Source organism: Equus caballus, chromosome 3 (assembly GCF_041296265.1).
Source record: "Equus caballus isolate H_3958 breed thoroughbred chromosome 3, TB-T2T, whole genome shotgun sequence".
In the NCBI taxonomy this organism is placed as follows: Eukaryota; Metazoa; Chordata; class Mammalia; order Perissodactyla; family Equidae; genus Equus; species Equus caballus.
The window spans coordinates 72,214,541-72,237,914 of NC_091686.1; the positions used below are offsets into that span (position 1 = coordinate 72,214,541).

Below are 23,374 nucleotides of genomic sequence, written 5' to 3' on the forward strand. Positions count from 1 at the left end.
TATAACTGAAAGGTTCTTATAATTGAATAATAAGAAGACAAACAAATCAATTAAAAAATTCACAGAGGTTATGAATACATATTTCTCCATGAAAGGTATACAAATGTTGAACAAGCATATATAAAGATGTTTAACATTATTAACATCAGGGAAAAATAACAAATGACAATGAGATATGACTTCACTCCCACTAGTATACCTATAATTACACAAAATACCAAGTGTTGGCAAGGATATGGAGAAATTCAAACCATTATATGTTGCTAGTGGAAATGGAAAATGGTGCATTCACTTTGTAAAATGATATGCCACATCCTCAAAGGTGAAACATAGAGTTACCATATGACCCAGCAATTCTACTTCTAGGTATATATGAAAGAGAAAGGAAAATATGTCCACTCAAAATTTTTTTGTGAATGTTAATGACATTATTCGTAATATTCAGAAAATGCAAAACAAATTTGTTGATCGACTTATTATTGAGTAAACAAAATATGGGATATACATATTATGGAATATTATTTTCCAATAAAAAGGAATGAAGGCTGACATGTTACAACATGGATGAACCGTTAAAATGTTCTGCTAAAAGAAAGGAGTCAGTCACAGAAGACCACATATTGCATGATTCCATTTACGAGAAATGTTCAGAATAGACAGATCTAAAGACAGAAACTAGATTAATGATTGAATGAGGCTTGAGGGTGGCAGACATGAGGCAATTCCATTTAAAGGCTAAAGGTTTACTTATAGATTATGAAAATGCTCTTCAATTGATTGTTGTGGTGGTTGCACAATTGTGTGAATATACTATGAACTATTGAACCGTATACTTTAAGGTTCAACAAGACTGCAGACAAAATTTCATCTCATTTGAAACTTGTTCTTGACAATCTTCCAAATATAGCTGACTTACACATACAAGGGTATCACCGCTTAGCAGACAACAGTACTTTTAAATTAAAACAGATATTAAACACATGTATACAAACAAAGTCATCTACTTTTTGCTTTTCCACTTGCTATCCAAATGCTCTGACTGTCCAGGTCATCTATATACTTTGAGCTGTAGGAGTTATAGTTTAACTTCCTGATTGATTTCTCCTTGAATATAAGCCTGAGCAATGGTACAAGGGATCATCAATTTGAAAGGAACCATTGCATTCCACCAACATGTCTCTGAAATGGATTTCACTTCTGCTGCTGCTACAGCTGAGTTGTAATGTTAGCCCTGGGAGTGCCGGAAAGGTGCTGGTGTGGCCCACAGACTACAGCCATTGGATCAATATGAAGAAAATCCTGGATGAACTTGTCCAGAGAGGTCATGAAGTGAGTGTTCTGACATCATCAACTTCCGTTCTTGTTGATCCCAACAAACCATCTGCTATTAAATTTGAGATTTATCCTGCATCTTCAACAAGACAAGAATTTGAGGATATTGTCAGAAAAATAACCAACGATTGGACATATCTGATAAAAGAACCGTTTTGGACACAGTTTTCACGACGGCAAGAAGTCCTTCAGGAAGTTTCTGATTATTTTCAAAAGCTCTGTAAAGATGCAGTTTTGAACAAGAAACTTATAAGAAAATTACAAGAGTCAAAGTTTGATCTCATTCTCGCAGATGCTGTTGGACCGTGTGGTGAGCTGTTTGCTGAGCTACTGAAAATACCTTTCGTGTACAGTCTCCGCTTCGTTCCAGGCCATAAAGTTGAAAAGTATAGTGGAGGACTTCCATTCCCACCGTCTTATGTACCTGTTGTTATGTCAGAATTAAGTGATCAGATGACATTCATGGAGAGGGTAAAAAATATGTTATATGTGCTTTATTTTGACTTTTGGCTCCAAACATTTAATGAGAAGCAGTGGGATCAGTTTTACAGTGAAGTACTAGGTAAGTCATGTGTTTGGGTGATGGTTTGAAGTCCTATTTTCCGAGTGCCTTGGAAGGTGAGTTTGTATAAAGTCAGAGGAATTTGTCTTTTATAAGTGAAATGTTGAAAGAAAAATACAAAATTATCTCCCAAACTCACAAATATTATGGAAACACTTAAATTATAGGGTTAGTTAGAATGCTGTGGTCCATTACTACTACAAGACCCTCCAGGAAATCATAAATTAAAAGTTAAAGCACTCAGGAGTTTGTTAAGCACTCACATATCCTTTCTTGTTTATTTGTTTGCTTGTAATAGGCTTTATTTCATAGAAGAGTTTTAGGTCCTCAGCAATATTGAGTAGAGATTTTCCTTACGCCTTGCCCCCTCACATGCATCCATCCCCTATTATCAACATTCCCCACAAGCGAAATAGATGTGTTACAGTTGACGAAATGATATTGACACACCATTATCATCTAAAGCCCATATTTTATATTAGGGTTCTATTTTAGTGTTGTACGTTCTTTGAGTTTGGACAAAATTATAACGTCACATGTCCACCATTAAAATATCATAAGTGTAGTTTCACTGCCCTAAAAATACTCTGTGCTCTGCCTAATCATCCTACACATCAATTTTACTATAATTTATTTCATCTTCAATAAAAATCATTAGAAATTTCACTAAATATCTTGATCAAAAAAGACATAAGATTGATGAGTAACATATTTCTAGCACAACAGTGTATGGCGCCGTGAGGTAATTGTTTCCCCTTATTTAGTTTTGTTTCATTTAAAAAATAAACTATTTTGCCGTATCACCTGAAGGAGTATTACCTGAAGGAGTCCTTCACAATTGCTCTATCACAAACACGTGAACACATAATTAAAATTTTTAATGATTACACATTCCTTCACTGAGTACTTATAAAACATGTTTTAAAGGCCTAAAATTTTGTCAAAAGGTAGATATACAAGTTACAAGCCATACTTTCTAAAAACAATGTCTCTACTTTACAGATAAAATGAGCCACAATTAAGGGTGAGCACACCTATTTCCATACTTTATGAAAACTTTCCAGCTATTTTTTGCAAAGACATTTATTTGATATGCAAAATTTATTAAGCTCCTTATATGAACCAAATACCAGTGTGGCCATACTTTCTAAGCCTTAGTTTACTTGGAAAATCTAGGATCAAGGGAATAGCTTTCTAAATTGTAAAACTGGAGGGAGTGCTTCAGGGAAACAAGTGTCCGTGGGTATGGTAGGGAGAATTGATGGAGCAGTTGAAATCATTGTTTACATTTGCATTAATTACTTTTGCAGCTTTACAGAAAAGCAAACGCAAGTTTAATTTTTTAGTGGCTTAGGTTTAATAATTGTTTATGATTGGGAATGCACTGATGTGATCTTAGAGATGAAAGTCTCATGCTTTGTCATATATATATATATATATATATATATAACATATATAAAACATGCATATTATATATATATACACATGCATAATTGTATTGCGAAACCACAGACACGTTTCAACATCTTTGGCTATATCATTTTAAGCTCTTTTCAGAAAATGACCGGGTATATTCACTTTAGAAAACTCTCATTTCCTTTCATTTGCTTTTTTTTTTTTTAAAGATTTTATTTTTTCCTTTTTCTCCCCAAAGCCCCCCGGTACATAGTTGTGTATTCTTCGTTGTGGGTTCTTCTAGTTGTGGCATGTGGGACGCTGCCTCAGCGTGGTCTGATGAGCAGTGCCATGTCCGCGCCCAGGATTCGAACTAACAAAACACTGGGCCGCCTGCAGCGGAGGGCGCGAACTTAACCACTCGGCCACGGGGCCAGCCCCTTTCATTTGCTTTTTTTCCTTCAGGAAGACCTACTACGTTACTTGAGTTAATGAGGAAAGCTGATGTGTGGCTTGTTCGAAACTATTGGGATTTTGAATTTCCTCGCCCATTCTTACCACATTTTCAATTTATTGGAGGATATCACTGCAAACCTGCCAAACCCCTGCCTAAGGTGACCTATTCCTGTCTGTGTGGTTGGTTTACTTTGCATTTTCATTAGAATTGATTCTGTGTTCTTTATTTAGAATGTGTGATTACAGTGAAAGATATGGGAAGCTGTGTAAACTGACCTACCAATTAGAAACTCATATATTTCAATACCATTACAAGACACCGAATTTCATCATCATTGCAGAATAAAGTAATACCTGAAAGACTTTGGGAATAGGGTCAGTCAAATTAAGGCCTCATTACTCACCACATTAAAAAGTATCAGTCACTCTTTCAAAAATATTCTTGTTTTTTTTTTTTTTCTGGTCCACGACGATTTGCCCTAGCTAACATCTGCTGCTCAGCATCCTCTGTTTGCGTGTCATTTGCTGCCACAGCATGGCCACTCACAGACAAGTTGTCTAGGTCTGCACCCGGGAACCAAGACCAGGCCACCAAAGCGGAGTGTGCCGAACTTAACCACTAGGCCACCAGGTCTGGCCCTCAAAGAATGTTCTTAAAGTGATTAGCACGTTCCAGAGCTATCTGCTGGTATGCAAAGAAGCAGCAGAGACACAATCTTCCCCCATACATACCATACATTCTACTTGGAAACTAGAATATAAGTATGTAATAAAAACTCTGTAAAGTATTATAACAAGGAAAGACCACAATGCTAAAGAATATCCAGTGGGCATCATAGAACAATGATTAGAATCCGAAAGTATACTGTTTGTATTGGAAAGGTTACTTCATTAATTTCTGGAGAGAAAAGAACTAATAATGAATTTAAAACTACAAGGACTGAACCAAAAAAAAGGATGAGTATGAAGTTTTGACAACATATACGGGAAATTTTTGGCTCTTCTACATTTGTTTTTCTTGGAATGAGAGTATACTGAGCCATAAGGAATTATTCCAGGACTGAGAGTAATAAATTGATTCTAAATTGGCAAGAATGTGGGAATACAAGTCAGAATAATTCTGAAACAATTCCTGGCAAGAGGGTTATCAGCTCTCTGCTGCAGAAAGCCTGCTGTACCTCTCCCACTGTGGGACAACTGCTCCCTGGAGAACTCTGGGAGGTGATAATGAGGGCCCCTCCCAGCCAGTTACACATAGCACATTCTACTAGGACATCCTGTTTACAATATTATTTCAGGGCCAAAGGTGTCATACATAAACAAACCAGAAATACGGTCACTCAAATAAGTAATATACATGAATATTTCTGGATTATAAATAGGAATCTTAGGGCTATTTCATGGAAAATCCAAACAGTAATATCAGACTGATTTTTCTGATGAGTCTGAGATTACTCATCAGCAATTCTCCAGCCTTTAAAGAGTGATTTAGGGGGAACTCGGGAAATACCCATGAAGTTTAGGTGAATTATTATAGAGCTGAGAGGAAAAAGATATAAAGTCATCACAATCATAGAAGATTTTCATAGTGCTCATAGTCAGAGGAAGTAAATACTAATGATTAAACTAAAATAATTCTCCAGAAAACCCGTGTGGTATAAACACAAATGATTTAGTAGAACTATAACAATAAAGAATCAAAGGTGAGTCAAGATGTCGCTGTATGGCCTCCTTCGAAGAGTCTATATTAGTAATTAATGACAGTGTAAATGAAGAGACTAGGCATAATATTGTCTGCACTGCTGTATATTGGCTATTTCACTTCTTTCTTACACACACATAAATTTGTACAAATACACGTAATAAAGGAAATTAATCTCATATCAATTGTATCATTCCAAAGGAACTGAGGGATTACATCTGTTATACACAGTCACTGAGGAAAACAGAATGGAGGTTCCTCAAAAAATTAAAAATACAATTGCCATAAGGTCCATCAGTTCCACTTCTGGGTATTTATCAAATGCAATTGACATTAGGATCTCACTGAGATATATACACAGCCATCTGCATAGCAGCACTATTCACAAGAGTCAAAATGCAGAAGCAACCCAAGTGTCCATCAATAGATGAATTAATAAACAAAATGTGGAATTTACACACAATGGAATATTACTCAGCCTTAAAATTGAAGGAAATTCTAACACACACTACAACATGAGTGAACCTTAATGGCATTATTCTAAGTGATACGGGACATTCACAAAATGACAGATACCATATGATTCACTTATATAAATTATCTAGACTAGTCAGATTCATAGAAGCAGAAAGTAGAATGACAGTTGCCACGGAATTATTGTATAATGTGTACAGTTTCAATTTGAAAGGTGAAAAGTTCTGAAGATTGGTTGTACAACAATGAGAAGGTACATACTACTGAACTATACACATAGGAATTGTAAACATGGTAAATTTTACGTGACATATGTTTTACCACAATTAAAAATAATCAGGGACTGCACTAGTAATTCCTGATAGTAGATGATTTTCTCTCCATATTTGTTTGCAGCAATCCTTTCACTACTGTTTGCTATGGTGATGTTCTTTTGTGATGGAATAAGTTATTTCTTCACAGGAAGTGGAAGAGTTTGCCCAGAGCTCTGGAGACAATGGTATTGTGGTATTTAGTCTGGGGTCAATAATCAGCAACATGACAGAAGAAAGAGCCAATGTGATTGCATCAGCCCTTGCCCAGATTCCACAAAAGGTTAGATGAAGTACCTTATACTGGACAGCTATTTAATTTATCTGTCATATTTTGAAAAGGGTGTGATTACAGAAATTTCCTACAGGAAAGGTAAACTACACTGCATTATGATAGATCCAATTTATCTCAAAAGTGAGTATAAAAGCAAAAGTATACATGGCAGGTGTGAACAGTGCAGAGGGTGTTTTTATTGACAATAATTTTGGCATTAACATTTGGATCAGATTAAATATATTTAACAGATGCAGCATGAAGTTTGGGTATTATAATGATATTGTGGGCAGGTACACATATCATCAAATTCTGCTCTGTCATTTGCTCCTTTTCCTTGAAAGATTCCTGAGGGCACTGTACATGCTAAAGATGTTCTCAGACAGAAGTCAGGGGCTGGCTCCATGGTGTAATGGTTAAGTTCAGAGTGACCAGCCTCAGTAGCCTGGGTCTACGGATTTAGATCCCGGGCATAGGCATACACCACTCATCAGCCATGCTGTGGTGGTGACCCACATACAAAATAGATGAAGATTGGCACAGATGTTAGCTCAGAGTTAATCTTCCTCAGCAAAAAAAGAAAGAAAGAAAGAAAAAAAGGAGGTACATTTTAACAGTAACATTAAACAAGAAATGATAACAGTCTGAAAGGTATCCTGAAATGTAGGCTTGCCAGGTAATCCAGGCCTCATTTACTTCCCTTCAATTTCAGAAAAGGCCTATTCAATGTGCTGTTCAGGGAGCTATACAAAGAAAGGATGGCCGAGGCTCACCAAGCTGCATCCAGGTTCCTATCTAGCCACAAACATTTACAGAGAGAGAAAAAACAACTGGAAAACAAGAGAAAAACCTGTCCTCATGCATCAGGTCCTTGCTAAAATTGGAACAGGGAAAGAAAAGAAATTGTGGAGGTGGGTCAGCCCTTAAGGCGGTCCTGTGTTTTACAAAATATGGATCTGCAAGGACTCTGCTTCTAACCCATTTGAATAATAACTCCTCTCAGTTGAAGAAGGAGAAGGGAATCTTAAAAGGAGTCAATTAGAAGCCAGGCTAGCATAAGAAAGTTTCAAATGTTTACTTCTCCATAAAATATGGCAGTAAATTATTTCTAATATATAGAATATACCTGGAGTCTCTGTATATTTGTGAACTACTTTTTAGTTTCCTAACTGATACAGCTTTCTGCTTATCATCTATGCTAATTTGATGAGAACTGAAGTTGCTTTAAGACTCACATAGCAAATAGATGTTAACCACTGGTAATTTAAAATCTGGCTTATGAGGGTTGCTGAGGAATTGCAAAATCTGCAACTAATTTTGGTACTGGGCTTGGAAATGGCTTGGCTATAAGAAACCATATTGATCAATACTGTCAAGGTTGGAATGCATCCTGAAAGTGTTAACAGTCAGTTGAGTAAAATTTAGCACCATCATGATATTCAATTTTTTTCAACAGCAATACTCTTATATGTGAAGTACTAAGAGGCTCTTCTTTTCAACATGTAAAGAATTTTCAAACCTAGCAATAGTGATAATACTCTGGATTCATGTAAAAAATTACTACTTGAAATTTTTCTTGGAAGTAGTGGGATTAACAATTAGTAAACTTTAACGTACTTAGCAAGTATAAATTATTTGTTATTAAAAATAAATAGTTAATAATCAGAATTATTTTTCTCACAAATAGCTGAATGCACACGTTTCCCATTAGGTAAATCAAAATGTGAAACTCTAATGATATAACTTATAGGACAAGTGAATATAAGTAAATCGCTTCTCCCAACACTCAAAAAGTAATAAGCCAACTAATATTAAATTTGGCAGCTGAGAGCTAATATAATAGTTAAATTAGTAGATCATTCATAATTTGCCCTTTTTTTGTACTAGAATTAAAAGAACCGCCTAAAAAAAATTTATGTGCTTGAATTCGTCATTAAAAATCTGATTTGTCTAGTCCAAGTGTGAAACATCATGATGCAATCACATTTGATTGAATATAAAATAAGTACATGAGACATGAGAATTCCTATTGTATCCGTGATTTATTGGTTCTCATTACTTAGCATCTCTTCTCCTCATTTCCTCACCTGTCATGATGAATAGATTTAACTAGAGGCCTCCTAATCTATTTAGATTCTAACGTGCTGTACTTTGAAGTTTGACTCATGGAATAAGGCATTTTCTTTATTCTAACAGGTTATATGGAGATTCGTTGGCAAGAAACCAGATACCTTAGGGGCAAATACTCGGCTCTATGAGTGGATCCCCCAGAATGACCTTCTCGGTAAGATTCTGGAAAGCAAAAACTGTAATGAGAGTTACTCCAATCAGATAACAATAGTTCAGCAAGAGACGAGTTTATTAAACATTTATTATTGGAAAGCTCAAAATTAAAAATTAACTGTCTCATATTTATTTCCCAGTCGTAGGGGGAAAAGATAACTGTAACCTTTCCTTCCTCTGATTCCTGCACCACCACCATCAACTTCCTGCTGCCTTGACACGCTACTTATCAGACTCACTGACTTCATTATTTCATTAAGGGAATACATTCTAACATATCCACTCCCCCCCTTTTTTTCCACCCCATTCTTTTTTTATCCAGCATGTTCTGTTTCAATTTTGTCCACCTGGCCATCATGTATTCACTTTTCATGTCTTAAGGCATACACTAATCTGTAGCCTTCAATTATCTCTACAGCAACTTTAGATTCAGCTTCCTCTGAGCTCTGAAAGACATTTTAATATAGTTTCATGTATGTAATAATGTGTTATCTAGAATAAAGTGCCTCTTTCAATGTCTTATATTGCCCTACTCTCATTATATTCTAAGACTTATACATAACGGTTTGCTGAAATTCACCCTATCCTAGGTCATCCAAAAACCAAAGCCTTTATAACTCATGGTGGAGCCAATGGCATCTATGAGGCGATCTACCATGGGATCCCTATGGTGGGCATTCCTTTATTTGCGGATCAACCTGATAATGTTGTTCACATGAAGACCAAGGGAGCAGCTGTTAGACTGGACTTCACTACAATGTCAAGTACAGATTTGCTCAATGCATTGAAGACAGTCATTAATGACCCATCGTAAGTATCACTATTTTTTAATAAGTACTATTTACAGATAGATCTTTTTGCCAATGATGAGTATGAGTTTCACCCCTTTTTAAGAGGCTAATTATAAAATTATTAATGATTTAATCAATCTTAAAGCTACTTTTATTTTCACCCAGACATTTATTTCAAAGTTGTGTCTTAACCCCATAGATTTAATAGGTAACCAACTGGGACAACAATTTTCTCCTCAAACAGTCTAACGTTGCATAGGTAATTGTAAGAAGGACACACTGCTTAAAATATGATATCCAAGAAGATAAGAATGATGAACAAGCTATATCCTAAATTGCTTCAATTCAGTAGTTAACATTTCTGAAACTATAAATCTATTTATATCAAAAATGGATTTTATTATTATTATTTTAGCAGATTTTATAATAAGATACAATTACATACTTAAATTCACCATTAAAACTATAAAATTCAAATATATGTAGTGTGTTTACAGAGTTATGAAACCATCATAATGATATCCATTTAGGACATTTTCATCACCACTAAAGGAAATGTGACATGCATTAGAAGTCACTTCTTATTCCCCCCTGCCCAAGCAACCATTAATCAACTTTCTGTCTCTATAGATTAGACCTTCTGGACATTTCATTTACATGGAATCATATACTATATGGTCTTTTGCAACTGGCTTCTTTCACATAGGATAATGTTTTTGACTTTCTCCCGTGTAATAGCTTTGTACTGCTGAGTAATATTCTATGATAAGGACATAGCACATTTTATTTGCCAACTCATCAGTTCATGGCTATTTTCGTTGTTTCTCATTTGGCTATCAGGAATATTGCTATATGTGCTTTTGTGTAAACATATATAAAGTTATCAGTACTTACAGTAAATCTAAACAGACTAAATCATTTAAAGACAAAGATTGTGAGAATGGACTTTAAAAACTGACTTCATATCATATTTACAAGACATGCTAAAATAGAAGAGTACAAGAAAATTATAAGCACAAAGGTAATAAAAGATATTTTTCAACAATAACTATGGAAGGATGTAAAGCTATACTAATATCAGAAACAGTAGAACAGAAACGCTGCTAAAATAAAAATAAACACTTCATAATGTTAAATAGGTTAATCCTTCAAAACAGTACAAATGATTAATTAGAAACACCTACTAATAAATCCTCCAAATAAACAAAGTAAAAGTAGACAAAAAGATAAAACAGATCGGGAGAGTATCAAGATGGTGGCATAGGCAGACTCTGAACTCAACTCCCTCCCACAAACACAAACAAGTTATAACTATTTTGGAACAATTACCCACAAGCGAGAACTGAAAACTGGGTAAAAATAATGGCTGCAACCAAGGAAAGTACCGATTAAGGCAGAAGAAGCAGAAATTCCTGTCTGGAGAGAAAAAACACCTTTGCAAGTCATGGAGTTTCACAGCAAGCTGGCCTGGAACAATCATACGTTATGCACCCTTCCTTGGAGGAACAGAGGACCTGAGTAGGGGAGTGTTGCCACTATAAGCATCCTTCAGACTCAGCACATCTGAGACAAGTCTCATACTGTCTGGCTTTGCTGGCTATTAACTTCAAGGAAGAACAGCCCTAGGAAAGCTATCATACATAAGCAGAAAAAAGCCAAGTCTTAAAGGGCCCATGCACAAATTCACCCACTGGGGAAAGCAACATAAATCACAAGAAAAAAAGGTGAACAATCCTTTGGTGAAAAGACACTCAGCTTATAGGCTCTGGGTGCATCTCAGTGAGATGTGAGTACTCTCAAGGAAGTGAGAAATTGGTAGCAGCCATTATTGTGTCTTAGTACAGGTGTGCTGACACAGATGCTGGCAGACGCCATTGGAGTTCTTCCTCTGGCCTGTTAGCCCAGGGTCTGCCCCACCACTTAGTGGGCAAGTTTAATCCATCTCAGACAGTGCTGGCAGCCCTCCCTAGGGAGTGGCCCCACCCAAAGCAAGCCTTTGGGCAACTTTTCCACCTGCATTGACTGGGTGCCTGGATCCTCTGCAGACCAGTGAGTGGGTCTGCCTCTGTGGTACAGGGCATGTGGGAAGAGCCAGTGTAGGGTGATGGTGAAGTGTGTGGAGACCTCTACCCTGGTGCTACTGGGTCAGTTCCAGGGATTCAAGAAGTTTCCAAGGGCCAGGTCTGTGATGAAAGTGGGTGCAGACCTGTGGGCTGTGGGACTTATTGACAGCAGAAGAGCTGTGCTTGTGAAAAAGCCAGATAGATGATCTGCCTCACCTTTCACTGCCTGAAACAACTGGGCACACCCATGCCTGTGGGAAGCCCCACTAAGCTGCAATCCCAAGAGAACTGACGATAGCCTTGCAGGTGGGAGGCCTAGAGCAATTGTAAGACCCCGAGCCTCACAACCAGACATGCTGAGGGCCTAGTCACTTAACAGAAAAATTGCAACAGGAATATGCCATTAGACTTTCAGCAAACTGTGCTGAGGCTCCCAAAACATGATAAACTTACTGAAGGGTCTATAGCAGCCAGATGCAGCTTAGCACTCCAACCAGATGGTCACAGGTATAATCTAGACTCCCTGGGCATGTGCAGCAAGAACAACACTGCCACAACAGATGGACACATGTAGCCCACACAGAGGCCACTCCTGGAACATTTGGAACTGGTGATGAGAGGCAAGCACACTGCTGGAGGTTCAAAGGTATCTCTGGCATGGGGTCATCTCCAAGATCTGGGGACGTAAGTGACCCACCTAATACATAGCTAAAAGCACAGAGAAGGAGGCAAAAGAAGGCGGCAAAGGAATAGATTCCAAGCAAGGGAAGAGGACAAAACTCCAGGAAAAGAACCAAATGAAACAGAAATAAACAATCTGCCTGACAAAGAGTTCAAACAAAATGTCATAAAGATGCTCACTGATCTTGGGAGAAGAATGAATGCATACAGTGAGATCAACAGCAAAGGACTGGAAAATGTAAAATAGAACCAATCAGAAATGAAGACTACAATACTAGAAATGAAAAATTCACTAGAGGATCTCAATAGCACAGTAGATGATACAGAAGAATGGATCAGCGAGCTGGATGAAAGACTAGAGAAAATCAACCAAGCTGAAGAGATAAAAGATAAAAGAACTAAAAACGGTTAGAACAGCCTAAGGGAACTCTGGGACAACATCAAGTGCAGTAACATTCATATTTTAGGTGTCCCAGAAGGAGAAGAGAGAGACAAAGTGACAGAGAATCTATTTGAAGAAATAATAGCTGAAAACTTAACTAACCTAAGGAAGGAATCAGACATCCAAGTAAAGGAAGAACAGGGAGAACCAAATAAGAAAAACAAAAAGAGGCCCACACAAACACACATTATAATTAAAATGTCAAGAATTATATATAGAGAGGGAATTGTAAAAGTCACAAGAGACAGGCAACAAGTGACATACAAAGGAAACCCCTTAACGCTGTCAGCTGACTTCTCAGCAGAAATCTTAGAGGCTAGAAGGGAGTGACATGCTGTATTTAAAGTCCTGAAAAGAGAAAACCTACAGTCAAGAATACCCTACCTGGCCAGGTTATCATTCAGAATGGAAGGAGAGAGAAAGGTTTTCACAGAGGAGTAAATATTAAAGGAGATTATCACCAAGAAATAAGTCTGACAAGAAAGGATAAAGGGACTTATTTAAGTGGGAAAGAGAAAGTCACAAATATAAATGAGAAAATTAAAAGAAAAAAGGCAATAAAATCACTGATAAAGGGAAATATACAGTAAAGGTAGCAGATCAACTCCCTAAGAAGGTAATATGAAAGTCAAAAGATTAAAGGTCTAAAATTACCTATTTCAATGAGAAGAGGGCAATGGACACACATATGTAAAATAAGAGGTTAGATACTATATCCAAAACATAAAATGTGGGAGGAGATAAGTAAGGGAGTAGAGCTTTTAGAAAGAGGTCAAACTGAAGAGACCATCAACTTAATATAGATTGCTATATACGTAGATTATTATAAATGAACTTCATGGTAATCACAAAGCAGAAATCCATAATGAATACACAAATAATTAAGAGAAAGTAACTCAACCATAATACTAAAGAAAGCCATGAACCCACAAGGGAAGAGTCAAGAGAAGAAGAGAGGAACAAAGAAGATCTACTAAAACACTCAGAAGAAAAGTAACAAAATGGCAATAAGTACATACCTATCCATAGATACTTTAAATGTCAATGGAATAAATACTGCAATCAAAAAGCATAGAGTGGCCAAGTGGATAAAAAAACAAGACTCATATGTATGCTGCATACAAGAGACATACTTCAAACCTAAAGATACTCATAAACTTCAAGTGAAGGGATGGAAAAAGATACTCCAGAAAAAGACAATGAAAAGAAAGCTGGGGTAGCAATACTTACATCAGACAAACTAGACTTTAAAACAAAAACTGTAATGAGACAAAGAAGGGCACCACATAATGATAAAGAGAACAATCTAAGAAGAGCATATAACACTTGTAAATATCTATACATCCAACCCAGGAGCACCTAAATATATAAAGCAATTGTTAACAGACATAAAAGGAGAAATAGACAGCAACACAATAATCTTAGGGGACTTTATCACTCCAGTGACACAAATGGATAGGTCACCCAAACAGAAAATCAATAAAGAAATATTGGCCTTAAATGACAGATTAGACCAGATAGACTGAGTAGATATATATAGGACATTAAATCCAAAAGCCATAGAATACATATTCCTTCCAAATGCACATGAACATTCTAGAGGATTGATTACATATTAGGCCACAAAACAAGTCTCAATAAATTTACGAAGCTTGAAATAATACCCAACATCTTTTCAGATGACAAAGGTATAAAACCGGAGATCAACTACAGGAAGAAAATCAGAAAAACCACAAATATGTGGAGATTAAACAAGATGTGACTCAACAACGATTGGGTCAATGAAGAAAACAAAGGAGAAATCAAAAAATACCTGGAGGCGAATGAGGATGAAATTACAACATACAAAAATCTATAGGATACAGCAAAGGTGATTCTAAGAGGGAAGTTGATAGCAATACAGGACTACCACAACAAACAAGAAAAATCCGAAATAAACAATCTAACACTAGACCTAAAGGAACTGGAAAAGTAACAACAAACAAAGACTCAAATCAGTAGAAGGATGGAAATAATAAAGACCAAAGCAGAAATAAATGAAATAAGGACTAAAAAATAATAGAAAAAATGAATGAAACTAAGAGCTGTTTGTTTGAAAATATAAAGAAAATTGACAAACCTTTAGCTCGAATTACCAAGAAAAATACAGAGAGGGCTCAAATAAATAAAATCATAAATTAAGAGGAGAAATTACAACAGACACCTCAGACACACAAAAGATTATGAGAGAATATTACAAACAGCTATATGCCAACAAATTGCATAATCCAGAATTAATGGATAATTCTTGGCATCATACAACCTTCCAAAACAGAGCCAAGAAGAAATAGAGAATTTGAATAGATAATCACCAGTAAGCAGATCAAACAGTAACCAAAAACCTCCCAAAAAATAAATGTCCAGGACCAGACGGCCTCCCTGGAGAATTCTACCAGATATTCAAAGAAGACTTAATACCTACCTTCCCAAACTTTCTAAAAGTTGAAGAGGAGGGGAGGCTTCCTAACTCATTCTATGAAGCCAACGTTATCCTGATACCAAAACCAGACTAGGACAACACAAAAAGGAAAATTACAGGCCCATATCACTGATGAAGCTCGATGCAAACATCTTCAATAAAATGCTATGAAATTGAATCCAAGAATACATTAAGAAGATTATACACCATGGTCAAGTGGTATTTATTCCAGGGTGCAGGGATGCTTCATCATCCACAAATCAATCAACATGGTGCACCACATTACATAAGGAGGAATAAAAATCACACAATCATCTCAATAGAGGCAGCGAAAGTATTTATCAAGATGCAGCATCCATTTGTGATAAAACCTCTCAATAAAATGGGTATAGAAGGAAAGTACCTCAAAACAATAAAGGCCACATATGACAAATGCACAACTACTATCATTCCCAATGGAGAAAAGCTGAAAGCTATCCCTCTAAGAACAAGAACCAAACAAGGATGCCCACTTTCACCAATCTTATTTAACATGCTATTGGAAGTCTTAGGCAGAGAAATCAGGCAAGGAAAATAAACAAAATGGATCCAAATCAGAAAGGAAGAACTGAGCTGTCACTATTTTCAGATGACATGATTTTACATATAGAAAACCCTAAAGAATGCACCTAACAACTTTTAGAAATCATACATGAATATGGTCGAGTTGTAGGATACAAAAACAGCAAACAAGAATCAGTTGCATTTCTATACACTAGCAAGTAATTAGCAGAAAGAGAAATTCAGAATACAATCCCATTTACAATTGCAACAAATAGAATAAAATATCTAGGAATAATCTTAACCAAAGAGGCGAAAGATTTGTACACTGAAAACTATAAAACATTGTTGAAAGACATTGAGGGACTCACAAAGAAGTGGAAAGATATTCTGTACTCTTGGATTAGAAGAATTATCATAGTTAAAATATCCATATTTCCTAAAGCAATCTACAGATTCTATGCAATGCCTATCAAAGTTCCAACAACATTTTTCACAGAAATCGAACAAAGAATCCTAAAATGTATATGGAAGAACAAAAGACCCAAAATAGCCAAAGGAATCTCGAGAAAAAGGAGCAATGCTAGAGGTATCACACTCCAGATTTTAAAATATACTGCAAAGCTATAGTAACCAAAACGGCATGGTACTGGCACAAAATCAGACACACAGATCAATGGAACAGAATTGAGAGCCCAGAGATAAACCCATAGATACATAGACAGCTAATTTTCAACAAGGGAGCCAAGAACATGCAATGGAGAAATGAAAGTCTCCTCAATAAATGGTCCTGGGAAAACTGGACAGCTATATGGAAGAGAATGAACCTAGACCACTATCTTATACCATACACAAAAATTAACTCAAAAAGGATTAAAGACTTGAATGTAACACCTGGAACCACTAAACTTCTGGAAGAAAAGATAAGCAGTATGCTCTCTGACATCAGTCTTAGCAGCATATTTTCAAGTAGCGTATGTGACTGGGCAAGGGGAACAATAGAAAACATAGACAAATGGGACTACATCCAGTTAAAAACCTTTTTTTTTAAATTTATTTTTGGATGTATGTCATAATATATTTCGAATTCTGTGTAGATTACATCATGCTCACCACCCAAAAACTAATTATAGTCCATCCCCTCACATGTGAGCCTAATCACCCGTTTTGCCCTCCCTCTTCCCTGCTTCTGCTATGGTAACCACCAATCCAACCTCCAATGCTTTGTCTGTTTGTTCGTCATTGTTTTTATCTTCTACTTATGAGTGAGATCATATGGCATTTGACTTTCTCCCTCTGACTTATTTCACTCAGCATAATACCCTCAAGGTCCATCCATCTGGTGACAAATGGCCGGATTTTGTCATTTTTTATGGCTGAGTAGTAGTCCATCATGTATAAATACCACATCTTCTTTATCCATTCATCCCTTGATGGGCACCTAGGTTGCTTCCATGTCTTGACTATTGTGTATAATGCTGCAATGAACATAGGAGTGCAAGCATCTTTATGTCTTTGTGTTTTCAAGTTCTTTGGACAAATACCCAGCAGTGGGATAGCTAGATCATATGGTAGATCTATCCTTAATTTTCTGATGATACTCCATACGGCTTCCCATAGTTAAAAACCTTCTACACAGCAGCAAAGGAAACTATCAACAAAACAATAAGGCAACCTAACAACTGGGAGAAGCTGTTTGCAAACCATATAACTGATAAAGGGTTAATATCCAAAATATATAAAGAACTCACATATCTCAATAACAAAAAAAACTAAGGACCCAATTAAAAAATGGGCAAAAGATCTCAACAGACATTTCCCCAAAGAAGATATACAGATGGCCAACGGACACATGAAAAGGCAGTCGACATCACTAATTACTAGGAAAATGCAAATCAAAACCAGAATAAGACATCATCTCACTTCCATCAGAATGGCTATAATTAGAAAGACAGGAAACAATAAGTGTTGGAGCTGATGTGGAGAGAAGGGAACCCTCATACTCTACTGGTGGGAGTGCAAACTGGTACAGCCACTATGGGAAACAGTATGGAGATTCCTCAAAACATTAAAAATAGATCTACCATATGATCCAGCTATTCTACAGTTGGGTATTTACCCAAAGATGAAAACAAAAATGCATAAAGGTATATGAACCCCTATGTTCATCGCAGCATTATTCACAACAGCCAAGACTTGGAAGCAACCTAAGTACCCATAAAGGGATGAATGGATAAAAAAGATGTCATAGATATACACAATGGAATACTAATCAGCCATAAGAAATGATAAAATCTGGCCATTTGTAACAACATGGATGGACCTTGAGGGCATTATGCTAAGTGAAATATGTCCAGAGGAAAAAGCCAAAAAATGTGTGGTCTCATTCATAAGAAGAAGATAAAATAATGATGAACAACCACACAGAAACAGAGATAGGATGAGTGGTTACTGGGCGGGGTGGGGGAGAGCGGGCAGAGGGGAAAGGGGCGATTGGGCACGCGTGTGTGGTGATGGATTGTAATTAGTCTTTGGGTGGTGAACAGGATGCAATCTACACAGAAATCAAAATATATAATGATGTACACCTGGAATTTATAAATGTTACAAATCTCAGTTACTGCAATAAATAAAGAGTAAAAAATCAAAACACAAATACACCAAACTATAGACATAATATGGCGTTTCCAAAGACTTTTTTCTATAATGTAGTAAAAGATAACAAAATAAATAAGTACATAAAAGATTTGAAGAATGTAAGTTGAAAAAGTAACCTATTTTATATATGTATAACGATGGAGAAAGCACATTTTTCAACAGCATATAGAATAAATAATGTAATGGACTATCCATGCTGGGGTGAAAGTAAGACTTCGTATTTGAAATTTTTCAAATTATAAAGACGACATTGTCTTGCCAGACAAGAATTAACTTTGAAATCATCAACAGCAATATAAAAAGAACCAAAAAGATCACTAAATTTTGAATATTAAGCCATACATTTCTAAATAATTCAGAATCAACAAAGAAATCATAATCATTCATGCACCATCTTCTCAGCAATTCTCTTCTAGGAATTATCCAAAAGGAGTGTATAAATATGTAAACCAAAACATATTTAAAACAATACTTACCTCAGCATTAGTAGAACTGGCCAAAATATTAATAATCCACATGTCCATGGATAATCATGAAGACATAATCTGTGGTATTGTCAGACATTAGATATTATACGGTAGTGAAATTCAACAACTGCTACAGAAAGGACAAAAAAAATGAATGTTCCTATCTGATTCTAGTATACGACCCAGAAAAACCAACCTGTGTTATAAAAAATAATGATAGTTAATTTGTAGAAGAGATCAGTGAGTAAAAAGTCCAAGAAAATGGGGAGCTTCTAGTAGCTTGTTGGACCCAATACCAATATGTAGATGGTAGGTACATTTAGTATTCACTTCAGGATGATTTTCTAGCTGATTGTGAAAGTTTGAGCTCTCCACTTAGGATATGTGCATTTTTCTTCTGAATTTTTTACTTAAATTAAAGGTATGTTTTACAAAATGTATTTAGAAATCTAGAAATTAAATAGAAAAAAAAGAAAAATATAGAAGTAATGCCTAGGGCTGCTATTAGGGTGGCCAGGAGGAGAATGTCTGAGATGTGACACTGAAGCTAACGCCTCCATCAGAAGTAGGAAGCAAGCCCTGGGGTGTTGCAGGGAAGAGTGCTGGAGAAGAGGGAGAGAGGGGACACAAATGCAAAGGTGCTGAGGTGGGAACACAGCTCAGTGACACAATTCCTCTTTAGAAACTTCAAGAGCATCATCCTAAAATTGCATTCGTCTTCTGACTTATAGTCCTTAGAATGGCTCCTATCACTTCCCCTGCTAGAAAAGATTTAATTTTCCCACCTTATCTTGATCTTCTCTTTTTAAAATATTCATCATCAGAATATTGCAATTTAAAATCCAAACTGTCAATGAAGACTCAAATAAAAATATACTTCTTCTGCAATGCTATGAGATTGATTTTGAGACTTAGGTATGGCACTTCAAAGACTTTTCATGGGAATGATATGCTTAAGCAAATTAACGTCCTTTCAATGCTGCTGTCTTTGCGTTTCTCCTTCAGATACAAAGAAAATGCTATGAAATTATCAAGGATTCAACACGATCAACCAATGAAGCCTCTAGATCGAGCAGTCTTCTGGATCGAGTTTGTCATGCGCCACAAAGGAGCCAAACACCTGCGGCCAGCTTCCCACGACCTCAACTGGTTCCAGTACCACTCTTTGGATGTGATTGGGTTCCTGCTGGCCTGTGTGGCAACTGCTGTATTTGTCATCTCAAAATGTCTGTTTTGTTGCTGGAAGTTTGCAAAAATGGAAAAGAAGGAAAAAAGGGAGTAGTTGTGTCTCAGGCATAAAGCTGGGATGCCTCACAGATGGGACTCCCCCAGTTAATTTCAGCAAGTAGTTTTGATGTAAAAATCCCTCCCTCTTATAACAAAACAAACTTTCATAACTTAGCTTCTCAGATCAAAATTTGTTTTCAATGCATTTACTACCTGTGTAAGAGTTAGAAATATGTCATGCCAAAGCAAAGAAGAAGCAAAAGTTAAATAAAAAACTCTATGGGTATATTGACATTAGTTACTCCAATACAAAAGTTATACCAAAAGAAAATGATTGAGCTTAATTGTGTTTCAAACATTGAATATGGACACAATAGCCTTAAGCAGTGTATTCGCAATATCACTATTACTGTGAAAATATTCAGAATATTTTAACTTCATGTTGGTGTAGATTTTGTAGTTTAATTTTTGCAAAAGAAACTAGTAAATAGTTAGAATTGTGTAAAATGATTCACCCTTCCCTTTCCAATTATGAGAGCACTAATGCTGCCTGGCTTTTACTGTGCATCCAGACTCAGCATCACTCCTTACCTAAAGACATGGCCAGATGGTTGCCTTCATCCAGTTTAATTCCTATCCCAGGGGAGTGTATGTGGATTTAGAAATATAGCAGCTGCTACATGCTTCCTAATATACAACTGAGCTATTTAAGAGAGACTTTGGTTTCACTAGCTTATTCTATTTACCTCATAGCTCTTTAAATGATTCATCTGGTTGCTTTCACTCTCATTTTAGCCTTTGCTAATGGATGTAAGTTCCCAATTGTAGCTTAGATTAATATAGAGCCCATACTCTTAAGGAGTTCCTGAATTTTCATTCTCTCCAAATGTATATGTACACACACACAAATATGTCCAGTTCTTCAAAACAAATCCCTATCAAAATGCCAATTGCATTTTCACAGAAATACTACAAAGAATCCTAAAATTTGTATGGAATCACAAATGACTTGACATAGCCAAAGCAATCTTGAGAAAGAAGAACAAAGCTGGAGGTATCACGTTCCCTGATCCAAACAATATTACATAGCTATAGTAATCGAAAAAGTATGGGAGTAGCACAAAAGCAGATACATAGACCAATGGAACAAAATAAAGAGCCCAGAAATAAACTCATCATATATGGTCATTTAATTTATGAAAGAGGAGGCCAGAATATACAATGAAGAACAGACAGTTGTTTCAATAAATGCTGTTGGGAAAACTGGGCAGCTACATGCAAAAGCATGAAACTGGACCACTATCATACTCCATATACAAAAATAAATTCAAAATGAATTAAAGATTTGAATGTAAGACCTGAAACCATAAAACTCCTAGCAGAAAACTTAGGTAGTACATGCTTTGACATCAGTCTTAGTAATAACTTTTAGTCCTGTTTTCTTAGACCATAGCAATAAAAGAAAAAAATAATTAATGGGACTATATCAAACTAAAAAACTTTTGTACAGTGAAATAAACCATCAACAAAACCAAAAGGCAACCTACTGAATGGGAGAAGATATTGGCAAATCATATATTTGATATGGAACTAATATTCAAAATATATAAAGAACTTATACAACTTAAGATCAAAAAAAACAACAAACCCAAGTGAAAAACTGGCAGGGGGACTAAATAGACATATTTCCAAAGAAGACATACAGACCACCAAATGTGCTTGAAAAGATGCTCAACATCACTAATCATCAGACAGATCGGATCAAAACCACAAGATAATATGACCATACACTGAGACAAATGGCTACTATCAAAAAGATAAAAAGTAACAAGTATCAGTGAGGCTGTGGAAAACAGGGAACCCTCGTACACTGTTGCTGGGAATGTAAATTAGTGCAAGAACTATGGAAAACAGTAGGAAGGTTCCTAAAAATTAAAAATTGAAGTACCATACAATCCAGCAATTCCACTTCTGGATATTCATCTGAAATGAGGAAAACATTAACTTGAAAAGATACACGCACTCCTATGTTCATTGCAGAATTATTTACAATAGCCAAAATATGGAAGCAATCATAGTGTCTATCAATAGATGAATGGATAAAGATGTGAGATATGTATTTATATATATAATGAATATTATTCAGCCATAAAAAAGAATAAAATCTTGCCATTTCCAACAACATGGATGGAAAAGTGTATTATTCTACATGAAATAAATCAGAGAAACACAATTACTATATGACTCACTAATACGTGGAATCTAAAACACACACAAAAAATGAATGAACAAAACAAAACAGAAATGGACTCTTAGATACAAAAAACAAACTGGGGGTTTCCAGAGAGCACGGGGGCTGGTGGGCAGGTAAAATAGATGAAGTGGATTAAGAGGTGCAAACTTGCAGTTATAAAATAAGTCATGGGGATGTAACAAGCAGATAGGAAATATAGTCAATAATATTGTATTAACTTTGTATGATGACAGATGACAAATAGACTTCTCATGGTGATCATTGCATAATAAACATAAATATCAAATCACTATAATGTACACCTGAAACTAATATGATATTGTATATCAACTATACTTCAATTAAAAGAAAAGAAACTCCAATACTACTAGGTGCAGACAAGATCAACTATTAAATAAACTCAAAAAGAAAGAGAAAATCTGAATAAGACAATAAAAAAAGAATGAATTATTAATCAAAAACTACCTACAAAGAAAAGCTCAGGCCAAGTTGGTTTCACTGACGAATTTGAGCAAGAATTAATATCAATTCTTCAAAAAGATCCTCCAGAAAATGGAAAAGGAGGAAACACTTGCAAACGTATTCAGTGAAGCCCTGATATTGAAAACACGCATAGACATGACAAGAAAAGAACACAGCAGACCAAAATGTCCTATGAATGTAGATACAAATGTCCTAAACAATATGCGAGCAAACCAAAATCAGAAATATACAAAAGGGCTTCTAAACCAAGAAAAACTGAAATTTATCAAAGGATGCAAAGTGCTATAGGAACTGAAAAATCATTAATATAATATACCATTGTCAATAAAATGAAGGAGAAAAAACACATGATCATCTCAATAAATGCAGAAAAATCATTTGAAAAAATCCAATAACTTTCATGATGAAAATACTCAGTGAACTAGGAAGAGAGGGAAACTTCCACAAATAGGTAAAAGGTATCTACAAACAACCCACAGCTGACATCATACTTGATGGTGAAACACTAAATGTTTTTTCTC

The 23,374-nt window shown here is 35.9% G+C and overlaps 1 protein-coding gene across 1 annotated transcript; it reads left to right on the forward strand.

Annotated features, from left to right (window-relative positions):
* Window positions 1–1,133: 1,133 nt before the first annotated feature.
* On the forward strand, window positions 1,134–20,447 carry LOC100066359 (UDP-glucuronosyltransferase 2B4). Its single transcript, XM_023638597.2, has 6 exons — window positions 1,134–1,894; window positions 3,755–3,903; window positions 6,384–6,515; window positions 8,703–8,790; window positions 9,380–9,599; window positions 19,895–20,447. The coding sequence occupies exons 1-6, from the start codon at window positions 1,174–1,176 to the stop codon at window positions 20,169–20,171; spliced, it is 1,587 nt and encodes a 528-aa protein (XP_023494365.2). The 5' UTR covers window positions 1,134–1,173; the 3' UTR covers window positions 20,172–20,447.
* Window positions 20,448–23,374: the final 2,927 nt, after the last annotated feature.

Bases quoted from the DNA above. Each gene is read 5' to 3' on its own strand.
- LOC100066359 (XM_023638597.2), top strand. From the start codon at position 1,174: ATGTCTCTGAAATGGATTTCACTTCTGCTGCTGCTACAGCTGAGTTGT. The intron at 6,516-8,702 runs GTTAGATGAAGT...TTATTCTAACAG, and splicing joins TTGCCCAGATTCCACAAAAG to GTTATATGGAGATTCGTTGG. The intron at 9,600-19,894 runs GTAAGTATCACT...TTTCTCCTTCAG, and splicing joins ACAGTCATTAATGACCCATC to ATACAAAGAAAATGCTATGA.